At 46.1% G+C, this 14,245-nt stretch overlaps 2 protein-coding genes across 6 annotated transcripts in view; one reads left to right on the plus strand and one right to left on the minus strand.

The window, feature by feature from the left end:
- Positions 1-211: 211 nt before the first annotated feature.
- On the minus strand, positions 212-13,332 carry TMEM143 (transmembrane protein 143). Of its 3 annotated transcripts, none has more exons than XM_033962086.1 (8): positions 13,286-13,332; positions 12,233-12,448; positions 11,696-11,803; positions 3,923-4,120; positions 3,544-3,680; positions 2,856-3,135; positions 1,580-1,787; positions 212-1,416 (listed from the first exon to the last, which is right to left on the minus strand). In XM_033962086.1, the coding sequence occupies exons 2-8, from the start codon at positions 12,425-12,427 to the stop codon at positions 1,250-1,252; spliced, it is 1,293 nt and encodes a 430-aa protein (XP_033817977.1). In that variant the 5' UTR covers positions 12,428-12,448; positions 13,286-13,332; the 3' UTR covers positions 212-1,249. The 3 variants fall into 3 exon arrangements, with proteins under 3 accessions (XP_033817977.1, XP_033817976.1, XP_033817975.1); XM_033962085.1 differs by having other exon boundaries at positions 13,195-13,294; XM_033962084.1 differs by lacking the exon at positions 13,286-13,332 and adding an exon at positions 13,139-13,278.
- The window catches only part of SYNGR4 (synaptogyrin 4), a 34,176-nt gene continuing 33,172 nt past the window's right edge, over positions 13,242-14,245 (plus strand). For 2 of the 3 annotated variants that reach the window (XM_033962087.1, XM_033962090.1), the window contains exon 1: positions 13,367-13,460. The gene's annotated coding sequence lies outside the window, so the exon portion shown is untranslated. Of the gene's footprint in view, positions 13,461-14,245 lie in introns of all 3 variants that reach the window. The other variant, XM_033962089.1, reaches the window with a different exon arrangement.

Genomic DNA, 14,245 nt, shown 5'->3' on the forward strand with positions numbered 1-14,245 from the left:
TGTGGGGGCTGAAAATAGCAGAGGGAGACTCCAGCAAACTGCAGTGTGTGTGGGGGCTGAAAATAGCAGAGGGAGACTCCAGCAAACTGCAGTGTGTGCGGGGGCTAAAAACAGTGGAGGGAGGCTAAAAAAAAAAAAAAAAATGCCTGTTTGGTGCTCCCCTGGCTGTCTCTTGTCTGTAACTACACAAATGAACAGAGGTACAACAGACTGCAATACAGGTGTCATTTATTGGACTCATAACAGCAGCAGAAATTTAAAAAAAAATCTCTTTTGTTAAGCAATGTGGGCAGGTGTGCTTTTAATAAATTAAATAGCATTTGAAGATAAGAGATCAAGGATACAGAAACATCTTAACCTGAATTGCACGGCTGAAAAAGTCCACGAAACCGTTAGTTAGGTAGACCCGGGGAAAGCCACTGCTTATCCCTAGCGGTTGGTAGCAGGGTATTCATGCTACCTTCCGTGATATGGCCACTGTTAGAAACAGGATACTGGGCTCAATGAGTCTTTGGTATGACCCAGATTAGCATCGCTTTTTACTTATGTTCAAAACATTCTTTTAAAAATTCCAGAATATGAGAGTCACATGCAGAATAAGCACATGCACAGACCAGAATGCCAGAGGGTGTGGCCGATTCAGTAACCCTATCCTAGGAGGAGTGAGATGGTGTTCAGTTCACGCTATGCCTCTCAGGAGAGGGTATAGCTAGTCTTAAAATGATGCCAGTGTTATCTTCTTAGGTCAGCCTTCCAGGACAGTTTAGGATGTAACCATATCTTTAGAAATGATGAAGGAGGTTTTAAGACTATCCAGGGTGGCACGAAGCCTGAAATATATTCACAGAAATCATCGGGAAGGAGTTTTCATTCCCTCCTCCTCCCCATTACCTTGTGCAAAATATCAGCCAACAGCTGAAGCACCCTGAAGCAGCTTTGCAGAAACAGAAAACCAGAGCAAGCAGGCCCGCAGGCCTTCGTGCTTTCAGACAGGCGACAGAGAAATGGAAGTCGTTGATCTGAGCTCCCTCTCCCAGGCCGGGAGTGTGAGATTGCAAGAGGGTCCTATATCCAGTCTCAGAGCTTAGCAGGATCCACATACATCCTTTTGACTCCCAGAACACCAGGACCAGGATTAATGCCTTTGAGTTCAGTCGAAGGTACTGATAAATACAGCTCCACCAGATTCCCTTACAGCCCTCATTGTAGACCATTACAAACATCCAGCTGTCTTCTGATCAACTGTGCACTATGCTAGCTCTTGAAAGGTTTTTGGCTCTGTGACCTTCACGGAGAATCTGTTCAGTCTCTGGAGGTTTACAAGAGCTCGCTGTAGGGAGAAGGAAATCTCTAGCCCGGATTTTTCCTGCAGCCAGGCCTGTACTTGCATTTTCACCTCAGCCAAACTTTCTGGGTCTGTGACACAAACAGAGATGGGTTATATCCACAGGTTTTGATTCCAAGGGCATTATTCATTGCCTCCTCCCACCTCAGCCTGGTAAGAGCGCCTCCTGCTGATCTAGGGTAGCATTTCCACTCTCACAGCCCTTCTCCCCAGGCAGAGTTACCCAGGACCTACCTGTGTGGTACATGATGTCCCCACCCTCATCCGTTGCCACCTCTGCATGCCGAGACAAGAAACTGTGTGCCAAAAGCACCTCCTTGGCATGCTCCTCCTGTGCCCGCAGGGTGAGAGCGCCCAGCAACTCGGCATTGTTGGAGGTACTGCGATAATACAACATGTGGGCCAGTTCTAGGGAGTGAGACTTACGCCGCTGGGCAAATACCTGGTAGGAAAAAAAGAGAGAAAAATAAATTGCCAGGTCATCAGCCCCTATCAACCCAGTAGCCAATTAAGTCTTATGTCTAAATAGCTCCAAGAATAAATATATGCATTATCGGGATGTGCATGTGATCAATTAAGAGAGCTGCGTCATCCAATAACAAGACATGTTTTAATTTACTTCCCCTGCCCCAGTGCATGCTGGGGGATATAGTTCCACTGTTACAAGGAATCTCAGAGGGACTTCAATTCCCAAGATGCTAAACGGAGTAAAGCCAAAACGAGCTTAGCCTGTTGCTTTGGACACATAGGCTGCCAGTAGGCAGATTCACCTGATATAAAAGTTGATTCAATCTTGAGCTTACCTCATTGCATGCTGGGACTTATAGTTCTGATTTTCCCTCTAAAGAAAAGCAAAAGTATAAGTCCCTGCGTGCAATGGGGTAAACCCAGGACTGGATCAACCCTGCCAAGTGAATGTAGATCCACTTGGCAACCTTAGCCACTAGGGATCACTGTAGCTCAGCATCAGAGGTATTTTATGAGCTGAAGTGAAGCATACCGCAAGTGACCACTCACAAATATCCAGTTTTCACAGTGCATCTGAGAATTAATGGATTACAAGAAAAACACCATCCATTGGTCAACACCAGCCAAAAATGCAGCAATGCTGCCCAGCACTTGGAGGGCAGAAACACAGCAGACCAGTAGTATCAGAAATACTGCAATTTATTAGATAAGCTAAAACCCGACATGGCCACGTTAGGCCTTCAGGCTGTGTCAGGGGAAAATTGCTTGATTTTGTGAAAATGAAAGTTTTTGCTTGTTAAAGGGGGGGGGTGTTCTTTCCTTCTAGCAATTTTTCCGACGCAGCCTGAGGGTGAAATGTGGACACATCAGGTTTTTGCTTATCTAATAAATCGCAGTATTTTTTATACCACTGGTCTGCTCTGTGTTTCTGCCTGTGAGCGTATTCACAGATCATCGCCTCTTCCATGTTGTCTTCATGTCCACATATCCATGAACTGAAGGTTTTCTTGCCTTTCTGAACTCTCCCCTCAACCCCACTTACTTTCCAGGCACGGAAAGCCATGAACCCAGCGAAGAAGAAGAGGAGGAAGGATGTGCCGATCTTCAGGTCGGTGAGGACCACCATGCCTACGTTGACAAAGATCACACCGCCACTCACTAGCAGCATGGTGTTCAACAGGGTGCGGTCAAAGCGGGACGTGCGCACTTTCACCACAGGAAGCACCTGCTCCAGCCCCTCCAGTGGAATGTCCTTGAAGCATTTCAGCACCATGTGAGCATGCCTCGGCCGAGCTGCCATGACCACTCGCTTAAAGTAACGCCTGCAATTGGGAATATGGCCCAGATTAGGGGGGAAGGGTTAGAGAAAGCAGAACAGAAAGAGAAATATAAATCATGTATGGTCATATCATTTCGCTAGGTCCCCACTTGTTCATAGAACATTATGATCCCACATCTAAGACCATGCATAGAGAAATTTAAATAAAGCGGTGATACAACCTTCTAAGGGTGTTGGTGAGAGGAGAAGATAGGGAGAAACACGTGGAAGGTTGTTCATATTACTTCAGGGGTCAGATTACAGGGCTTATCAAGTCTTAATCTGTCAATAGTGTATGAGGTGGATGTACAAGAACAAAATGGTTTCCTTTCTCCGTTACCCAAAGCATCCATTAAGTAGATCCTTACTTGTTGTTTCAGGAAAAGGGGAATAAAGTTGCAAGATTTCTTGCCTTTCCACAGGGGTCTTCGGACTCCGACTGTAAAGCCCCTTTGGAACTTTGCTGCTGAGCTGCGTTGAGAGGGGCCCAACCCTCTGACCAAGGGCCCAGAACTTCATGTATTCATACTGATCTATGTTTACAAGGACCTGAAGGAGGAGAATGGGGCGGGATTAGAGGGATCCCTGTGGATGTTTCAACTCTGGCCAATGAGATGCTGGGACTCTGGGTCAGTACGGGCTCAGAGGGAAGCATGCATCCATAGAATCACCCTCCATCAACTTTACTATCCCCGTCTAAGTACAGCTTGTGATAGTTTGTGAAGAAAAAGCAGTGCAAGAACACCCAAGCCCCAAGACTTAGGGACAGGTTGTAGGGCACCCTACCACACCTGGACGCCATCCTGTGGGTGATGCACAGTCAACGCATAGGCCAGCGTGTCCTCCGACAGGCAGTTGAAGTTGGCCTGATCCAAAATGGGCTTCAGCTGGTCCAAGACGCTTTCTTCACTGACCAGCCGCTGGGCATCAGAGATGGACTGTTCTGTGTATAGTGTGTCTCTGTCTGGGTTAATGGGGTCATAAAGTGCCTGGAGGAAGGGAGAAGGGAGATTTGTCAACAGCGGTGACAAGCATTAGCCCTGAAGCGTTCCTGAGAGGGGGGGATCTCTAGGATTATGAAGACTTCCAGGTTATTGTGTTATCAGTGAAGTAAAGAACCAGAGAAGCTAGGGTTCAAACTACCGGTAGCTTCTCCCCCTGACACTCCATGTGTCCCCACTGCCTCCAGAGCAATACTCAGACCTTAAGATTATAAGATTACTGTGCAACATGAGCTTCCGAGACCACTCCTGAACACATTGGGAGAAAGCTCTGGTACAAACATCAACCCTAGATGATTCATATTGAGATCTGAAGTCAGATTCCTGTAATCTGTGAACACAAACACTGAACTTTTACTCTCCTATTAAATTTTCCTTTAGCGCTAGATTCCAATCCTGTGTCAGTACTCGGGCGCTACTGAATGGCAGACAGAGGGTAATATTTGAATGATATATCCATAAGTACAATGTTTAGCCACCAACAAATATTCAAACATTCCAAAATACAATAAACCTGATTTTTAAAAAAATTTTCTTTAAAGATATAGGATTCTCACCAACGGCGTCTATATTTAAACTGAGGAAGATTTCCCCCTTTCTCCAATAAGGTACAACCCGGTATTTTCTCAGGATTAAAATTTTCCTCTGTACTAGGGCTAGACTTGTTTTGGCTTACCATACAACCTAGAATGTGTACAGAGGTTTTTTTTAGACTCTATAGGAATGCTTTCAGATTTTTTTAAAGGTTACTTATAAATTAACCCCCCCCCCTCCATTTTTATGAAGCCGCATTAAGGGTTTTTTGTCGCCGGTCGCAACAGCTATGAGTGTCGGAGCTTTTACCAAGGCCTGCGATGAAAAACCCTAATTTGGCCTCATAAAAGGGGGAGGGGGTAAGTTTCAAGTTTATTATTTCCTGACATACTGCATGTCGGAAACCATCTGTGATCTTTACAAATTCAAACATCAGTAAAATCAAGAAAAAGGAACTCCAGTCACGTATGATTAAGAAAAGAAAGTTATACTGCAGTCATGTACACTGTGGCCTTGGGTGCTTCCCCTAGCCCTTGGGTTGGCAACCATTAGTTTCTGAAAGATTTTTCAGAAAAGTTAAATTTTCAATCCTGATGTGAACTTTTTTTAGGAGAGATCAGGACACAGATAATGGGTTAACCCTTTCAGGACCATAAGGATCGTAGGCCAATTTTTGTGGTTTTGACGACATTTTTATGGTAAAAAGGGCTTGCAGATGCCAAAAAATTGATTTTTTTGTGAAATATCATTATTTTTTTTTTTTTAAATCACACTTCTGGCTTATGGACAGTGTGGCAAGTGAATCTTCTCGTCAATCTGGCAACGACGCTAATGAATGAATGTCGGAACCAGTTTGTTTACATAAAGGCAGTATCATATGGAATCCGTACATATCAAATTTAGAACTGTAGACTATCCCAATCAAAATTTATAGGATTTTAAAGTTATGGGACAAATATGTCCCTTGGTCCTGAAAGGGTTAAGTTATTTCGAAAGATGAGTCAAATTACGCTAAAGCAGTGTCTCTCAAACTTTGTGCCACTGTGTAAGAGATTCTGGGCGTGCCACGAGAGGTTTCAGAATTGTACTTTATTTTTAAAAAGTCCCTTCATAAGTATACCCTAGAATAGATTACATGTACGTCATGTACGCAAGAGTCTGTCAATGTTATGAGCGTCTGTGTGCGTAAGAATACAACTGGCTAGACAAGCATAATTCTTTGATGTGATTAGTCCTTGAAAGCTAACGGCAAGTAATTTTATTTTTATTTTTTATGCAATAGTTATCCTAATTTGAGCAACAAAGCAATCAAGGCTTTGTTACCGTTTGGATCTTCTTATCTTTGCAAACTCGGATTTTCAGCTCTGACAGAAATTAAATCGAAAAAAAAAAAAAAAAAGAACGACTGCAGATGGTGGATGATGAAATGCATGACGACTATCGAGCCGTGTTTTGAGTTAATTTGCACTCAAAAACAAGCACATCCATCGCATTGATTAGCAATTCTATTCTATCTACTTTAGTTTCACCATTATTACAATTACCCATAAATAATAATAATAATAATTTTATTTCTTATATACCGCTGTACAGTGAAGTTCTAAGTGGTTTACAGTAGAAACAGAAGAAATGCAATAAGTAAGATTAATTAAGATGAATAATTAATTAAAATAGCTTAAAGAACTTTAAATAAATAACTCTCAAATATAGTATTTTGTTTGTTTTGCAATTTTATAATTTCAATTATGATGTGCCACAAAAAACAACATTTGCTTCATTTAGGGCTCCTTTTACGAAGCCGCGTTAGCGGACGCAACTTTTAATCACGCGCTAGCCGAAAAAACTACCGCCTGCTCAAGAGGAGGCGATAGTGGCTAGTGCGTCCGGCGGTTTAGCATGCGTTAAACCGCTACCGCAGCTTCCTAAAAGGAGCCCTTAGTGTGCCGGAGCTAAAAAAGTTTGAGACACACTGTGCTAAAGACTGAAAAGCGAACGCTGCTGAATTAAATTTGATAGAACGAAGGAATAAACTAGTGGGTTTTGCTGGGTTGAGTGCAAAATGTGAGGGAATGTGCTGGTGGCAAGTAAATGGGACATTAAGTCACTATTGTACATTTTGAAAAATAGCGGAAGAAATCTTATAGGGTAACCGCGACTGGTTACCGATGTTTGGCTTTAAGGAGTGGAATGGCAGAAATTTATAACTGTATTTTGGATGAGTTTAGTCTTTTAATATTCAAATTAAATATTTTATTGGCCTAAAAAGACTTAAAACGCCAACAGCCACTTCAAAGATTTAGGTCTTAGGGAAAAAAAAAATCCCAAAAGGTATTTACCGTATAACTACAGTGCATTTGGCCTGGAACCAAAAACTCTGCACAAAGCTGTGGAAACCAGTTTCACGCTGCCTGATCACAGTGGGGTGCGAGGTAGCATGAACCTGAGAAAAACCCCACCCTGCTGGACATGGGCTAACACACAGGCACGATGCTTTCATGGTGGAAAGACTGAAGACGGCCCTCTGTAGGGAGAGACTGTCCCATTTAGAATTTATATGGAAGCATTCCGAGGAGCGAGCTCCTCCCCCTAAAATATTCTGCTCTCAAAATGTCAGCAGAAGATCTAGCTTACTGGTGTAGTGTAGATTGTGAGTTGCATCTCCTATTTCACTTACTATCTGTGGCTGTTAGTGAGAGGTCAAGGTTGAAATGGGCAGGAATATAAACCATGTATTTGGTCGGAAATTCAAGCTTTGGAACATAAAGACATTTGCCACCTTTGTATTTGACAAACAAACAATCTATTTATTTCGATTTTTATCCTGTTCTCCCAGAAACTCAGAATGAGTTACAAGTAGACATTCACAATCGTTTGAAAACAGACTAGTCATGACAACAAATAGGTTACAGTAGACAATAACAGAGCTTATTCTAGAGACCAGACTGGTCATAGCGAATAGTACTAGAAGTATATTGAGGAGGCAGTTTTTAATGGCCCGACTGGCAAAAGAGGAAGGTCTTTACTGCTCTGCGGAAGATCATTAGTGAGTCTAGCGACCTGATCTCTGTGGGTAGTCGGTTCCATAGCTAAGGTAGGAAATGGCTGTAGGATCTTTGTACGCCATACTCTTTCGGAGGGATCTCCCTGCGGGAATGCTGAGTCTTTGTTCTGCTTTGGAGCGGAGGGGGCGGTTAGGGGTGTATAGGAGTAGCTTGGATGCTATGTAGGCTGGGTTTTTTTGGTAGAATCTCTTGTGTGTCATGACCAGGGCTTTGAAGATGCATTGCTTTTTGACTGGTAACCAGTGAGCTGCGTAGAGCGCTGGAGTAATGGGGTCATGGTATCTGAGGTTGGAGTCGAATTGCTGAATTCTGGACTTTTTGGAGGCATTTTAGATCTCTTGCTGCAATGCCACTGAATAGGGAGTTGTAGTATTCTAGTCTAGAGAGTACGTAGACATATAGCAGTGGGAAATCCTTCACAATGTGTGAAACAACTCTTGGTAGGATAAGAGGGCCTCAGAGAGCCGACATGGCTCAGGCACACTAGAAATGTATTGTGGTGACTGCAAGGAGGAAGTAGAGAGACCGGTGGATCTTATGATCAGACAGCAAGGGAAACATCAGGTAAAGGGAGCTTGCTGGGAGGAGACTAAGGGGCATGGAGACACAAGGGGACTGGGTGGCACGAGGGCGAAAGCTGAATGCAATATAGGGGTACCACAAGGTGAGGGGGATCAAACGGAGGCTCAAGGGATGATAGCCCAGGAGGGGGCCGGTAGAGCTAGAAAACCCAGAGGAAAAGCGGGGTGGCGGGAATGTGGGGAAACCGAAAGCTACGAGGGTAAAGGCTGAGGGCAAAGCAGAAGCACAGGGAACAGAACTGCCCGAAATTCAAGGGGAGGCGGCCCAGGTAAATACAGAGGTGGAGGAAAAACGACGGGACCTGCGGTGCTTATACGCAAATGCAAGAAGCCTCATGGCCAAGATGGGTGAACTAGAGGTCGTGACCAAGGGGGAGGACCTGGATATAATTGGAATTACAGAAACATGGTGGACAGAGGGGAATCAATGGGATGTGGCGCTGCCGGGGTACAAGCTCTACAGGAGGGACAGGACCCACAAGAAGGGGGGAGGCATAGCACTATATATAAAGGACTCTATCTACTCAGTCGGGATGGATATGGCAACGAAGGCAGAGGGGCTGGAATCGCTATGGGTCAAATTGCCGGGAAACAAGGGTGCAGGCATAAAACTGGGGCTGTACTATCGCCCACCTGGTACGCCGGAAGGAGTCGGACACGACTTGGAAGCTGAACTGAGACAAGAATGCAGGACTGGAAGTGTAACAGTGATGTGGGACTTCAACTACCCGGGGATTGACTGGAGTACGGGTCACTCCAACTGCACTAGGGAAACAGGATTTGTAGAAGCTGTGAGGGACTGCTTCATGGAGCAACTAGTCAGGGAACCGACGCGAGGGAGTGCTACTCTTGACCTCATCCTAAACGGATTAGGGGGGCCTGCAAGAGGGGTAGAAGTGGGAGGACCACTAGGCAACAGTGACCACAATGCGATCAGATTCACATTAGAAAGGGGGACACCCACAGTAAGGAGGACCGCAACAACTGCGCTCAACTTCAGGAAAGGGAACTATGCTGCTATGAGGGAAATGGTGGGGAGGAAGCTCAGAAACATCCTTAGGATGGAGACTGTAGGAAGCGCCTGGACCCTATTCAGGGACACCCTGCAGGAAGCACAAAGAATGTACATCCCCAGTTTCAGGAAAGGCGGCAAGAACAAGCGGTCAAAGGACCCGGTTTGGATCTCAACAGAAGCAAAGAGGGCAATAAATGACAAAAAAGTATCCTTCCGGAGATGGAAAAAGGACCCAATGGAGGAAAATCACCAGGCGCACAAGAAATGCCAAAAGGAATGCCACCGAGAGGTTAGAAAAGCAAAAGGGAACTACGAAGAGGGGCTGGCCAGGGAGGCGAAAAACTTCAAGGCATTCTTCAGTTACGTAAAGGGGAAGCAACCAGCGAGAGAGGAGGTGGGGCCGTTGGAAGATGGGGATAGGAAGGGAGTGATTAAGGAGGATAAAGAGGTAGCTGAGAGGCTGAACACGTTCTTCTCGTCGGTTTTCACGAGAGAAGACACATCTAACATACCGGACTCAGAGGAGCTCATAAGTGGGGAACAGGCTGAAAAATTGGAACACATAGAGGTAAGTAAGGAGGATGTCCTCAAACAGATAGACAGGTTAAAATGCGGCAAATCGCCGGGCCCAGACGGGATCCACCCAAGGGTTCTGAAGGAACTAAGACAAGAAATAGCAGGCACAATCCAGCATGTTTGCAACCTATCCTTGAAAACTGGAGAGGTACCAGAGGACTGGAAACTGGCGAATGTCACACCTATCTTCAAGAAGGGATCGAGGGGTGACCCCGGGAACTACAGGCCGGTGAGCCTGACTTCAATTATAGGGAAGATGGTGGAAGCTATGATCAAGGATGGTATTTGCGAGCACATCGAGAGAAATGGCCTACTGAGAACAAGCCAGCACGGATTCTGTAAGGGAAGGTCATGCTTAACGAACCTCCTGTACTTCTTTGAGGGAATAAGCAGTCGGGTGGACAATGGGGAACCCATAGACATCATTTACCTCGATTTTCAAAAGGCTTTCGACAAGGTGCCACATGAAAGGCTGCTTAGGAAGCTGTGGAACCACGGGGTGGGAGGGGATGTGCACAGATGGATCGAGCACTGGTTGTCGGGTAGACTGCAGAGGGTCGGAGTAAAGGGACAATATTCTGACTGGCGGGGAGTCACGAGCGGTGTGCCACAGGGATCGGTGCTGGGGCCGTTACTCTTCAACATATTTATCAATGACCTGGAAAAGGAGGCAAAGTGCGAGGTTATAAAATTTGCAGACGATATCAAACTGTGCGGCAGAGTTAGATCCAGGGAGGAGTGTGAGGACCTGCAAAGGGACCTGGACAAGCTGGAAGACTGGGCAAACAAATGGCAAATGCGCTTTAACGTGGAAAAATGCAAGGTCATGCATATAGGGAAAAAGAACCCGTTGTTCAACTACAAATTGGGGGGGCATTGTTGGGAGACAGCAGTCTAGAGAGAGACTTGGGTGTGCTGGAGGATGCATCACTGAAGCCATCTGCACAGTGCGCAGCAGCCTCGAAAAAAGCCAACAGGATGCTGGACATCATAAAGAGGGGCATAACAACCAGGACGCGGGAAGTCATCATGCCACTGTATCGAGCGATGGTGCGTCCGCATCTGGAATACTGCGTTCAATATTGGTCGCCGTACCTCAAGAAGGACATGGCAGTACTTGAGAGAGTCCAAAGGAGAGCAACGAAACTGGTAAGAGGGCTGGAACACTGCCCATACGCCGAGAGGTTGGATAGGCTGGGGCTCTTCTCTCTGGAAAAAAGGAGGCTCAGGGGAGATATGATAGAGACCTTCAGGATCATGAGGGGCATAGAGAGGGTGGATAGGGACAGATTCTTCAGACTGAAGGGGACAACAAGTACGAGGGGGCATTCGGAGAAACTGAAGGGAGATAGGTTCAAAACAAATGCAAGGAAGTTTTTTTTCACACAAAGGGTCGTGGACACCTGGAATGCGCTACCGGAGGAAGTGATCAGGCAGAGTACGGTACAAGGATTCAAACAGGGATTGGACGGATTCCTGAGGGATAAAGGGATCGTGGGATACTGAGAGAGGTGCTGGGATGTAACACAGGTATACAAAGCTAACCAGGTAATAAGTATAGAAACCCAACCAGGTTGTGCATGTGCAAGACCGGAGGGTTAGGACTTCGATGGGAAGACAGGACTCAATGGGAAACCAAGGTGGCAAGGGGGCCCCTTCTGGTGATTCAGACAGGTCGTGACCTGTTTGGGCTGCAGCGGGAGCGGACTGCTGGGCAGGATGGACCTATGGTCTGACCCGGCGGAGGCACTGCTTATGTTCTTATGTTCGTGCTAGGAAAGGGCTCCTTGCTCACCTGCAAGTGTTCCAGGGTAGCATGATAGGACTGCAGGAGGGAGGCATCCAGTCGCTCTGCAAAGGACAGGAAAGCACGTTGCTGCACCTCGCTGGATGAGTGGAATTCCTGTACATTGGACCGGTGAAAGCTAAGAGTTAAACCAAACCTAGGTTCATTCTGCATGCTGAATATTTTAAAAATTCCACCCCTCCCTTTCCCATGTACGTTTTGAGCCCCCTCTGTTATCACTCAATGGCAGCTTAACCAAGTGATGCCAGGTTCCTCGCTTGAGAGGAAGAGGACTGGAGCGTAGAAATGGAGTCTCTCCCCAAGAATAACCCTCAAAGCTGTTTTGCTAAGATCAGTTTCCCTTCCTTTCCTTGCAACTGAATCTCCCTCTTTGCTCTTCTACTTTCTTTTCTCCTCCCTCTCTTTCCTGCTTTCTCCATTTTCTTTACAGGTACTCAGGATTAAAACAGAGACAGTTGAAATTACAGTAAAAAGTATCCCCTAAGCCCTCTCCTCCATCTTTTCTTGTCCCCTCTCTTGCCACACCTGCAACAGAGCTTTAGTGAGCTGGTCTTTGGAGAAAGGGATGTATTTCTCCTGGTACTGCCCAGTCCAGTCACGGGGTTCTGTAGGTTTCCACATCTTCCGGTAGTCTGCTATCTTCTCAGGCAGCGAGCGCAAGGAGCGGGTAGGAATCATACAGACCCCTGCCCTGAAGGCAGCAGAAGCTCCACCAAGCATGCTTTTGATTCTGGTGCAGAACTGCAAGGAATGCAAGAGAAGCTGTGGATACTAATAGCAAAGAGCAATGAGATGGAGGGGAAGGAGATGCTACTTTGGCAGAATCTGCTGTTTAATAAACACCCTGATGAAAACACTGTTCTCGTATCTGTCACAAAAGAGGTGTCTAGACATGTGCAGGGGTTGTTGCACAGTGTGTCTTCCTCCTGGAATACCAGAAGTTGAGGTAAGATGGAGTGAGATGCATTGGCAGGGATGTGTATATCTCATCCCGAGTACTGGAATAGGTGACGTGGCAGAACAGCGTGTGTCTGAGCTTTTCTACTATACAGAAGGGTGCAGAAGGGCAGGGGTGAATGGCACTAGCTGCACCAATACTTAATCACAACACCTGCTGTTACAGAACTCTGATCACATAAGAGAGAAAGAAAGAGACCCCCCGTTTTAGAGCTAAAATAAGAATCACACAAGCATATGTCCAAAACTCAATCGGGTTCCAGTGCTTGCACATATAGGGTGCAACTGCAAAAATTCCATGCACTGGAATGGCTGGATCCTTTGGCACTTCCTTTCCCACCCTAGTCCTGCAGCAGGCAGAACATGCACGCATGCAAACACGTCCTGAAAGCCCCCAGAAGAAAAAGAAGCCAGGTGCGAAAAGAGACGACCCAGATCCACAAAAAGCAAAGCAACAAAACCACAAGGGCTAACCTTAGAACGGCAGCAAGGACATTGCCAGCCTCTGCGCAAGCGTACTCTCGACATACCCGTTCCACTTCCGCCCCGCAGTGACGACGAGGTGCAGACGAGCGAGAAGGGGCGGAGCCTCGTCCAGGCCGCCAGCGCAGAGGTACCCACCAATCGCGACGAACCCGCCCCACGAGCCCGGAGAGGTGGAGCCGAGAATAAACGTCAGACCGATTGCCCAATCGGCTGTGAGGTGAGCCCAACTCTTTCGTGACGCGAAACGTTGAAGGAGGGGCGAGGCCGGGTCTCCGTTGCTAGGAAACCAGTCGAGACCGTCGTGGCCAAGGTGGGTGCGGCGCTGGGCGGGAAAGTGAAAAAAGACTTGACGTAATAATGAGAGAATCTTGGCCGAGCGATGGATTGCGGCATTGTGACGTCATAGTGCGGGGTGGGGGACACGGGGGAGGGAAGAGTGGACATAGACGCGGGAAATGGCTTCTGGGGAGGGGAGAGGGATAACATTTTGGGCCCCCCCCCACGCATTTAGCGAGCAACATGGCCCTGAAATGATTTGATTAAGAAAGAAAACTGCTAAAAACACCACAGGAAACTAAACTAAACAAACAAATACTATACAATGTACAGAAGCTGTAGGGTTACCAGACATCCTGATTTCCTAGGACAGCTTTTCAAAACCCGGCCCTTTGTCCTATACATATAGTATATATAAGTACATAATACAAGTAGAGAGTGAAATATACGTACTGTATAATACAGCGACCCATGTAACAAGTTTCTAGTGCAATATGTCTAGTGGTCCTGAAACAGGGTACTGTAACTCAGTGGCGTACCTAGGGTATGTGGCACCCGGGGCCCATCATTTTTTGACAACCCCCCCCCCCCCCCCATGTAAAAAAATATTTTTTGTAATTACCATGAAACGGAATAAATGGTCAGAGTAGAAACAGGCAGTGAAAATTTTCTTATATTCCAAACATAACATAACATAAATTATGTCTGAATTGTCATGACATCAGAAGTACATATGGAGTAGTTGCAGGTGATGCTTGGGACAGTTCTGATTGTGTTAGTTCGGTTTTATGTGTTTTTTGAATAGAAGGGTTTTTATTT

This window comes from Geotrypetes seraphini, chromosome 10, assembly GCF_902459505.1.
Source record: "Geotrypetes seraphini chromosome 10, aGeoSer1.1, whole genome shotgun sequence".
NCBI lineage: Eukaryota > Metazoa > Chordata > Amphibia > Gymnophiona > Dermophiidae > Geotrypetes > Geotrypetes seraphini.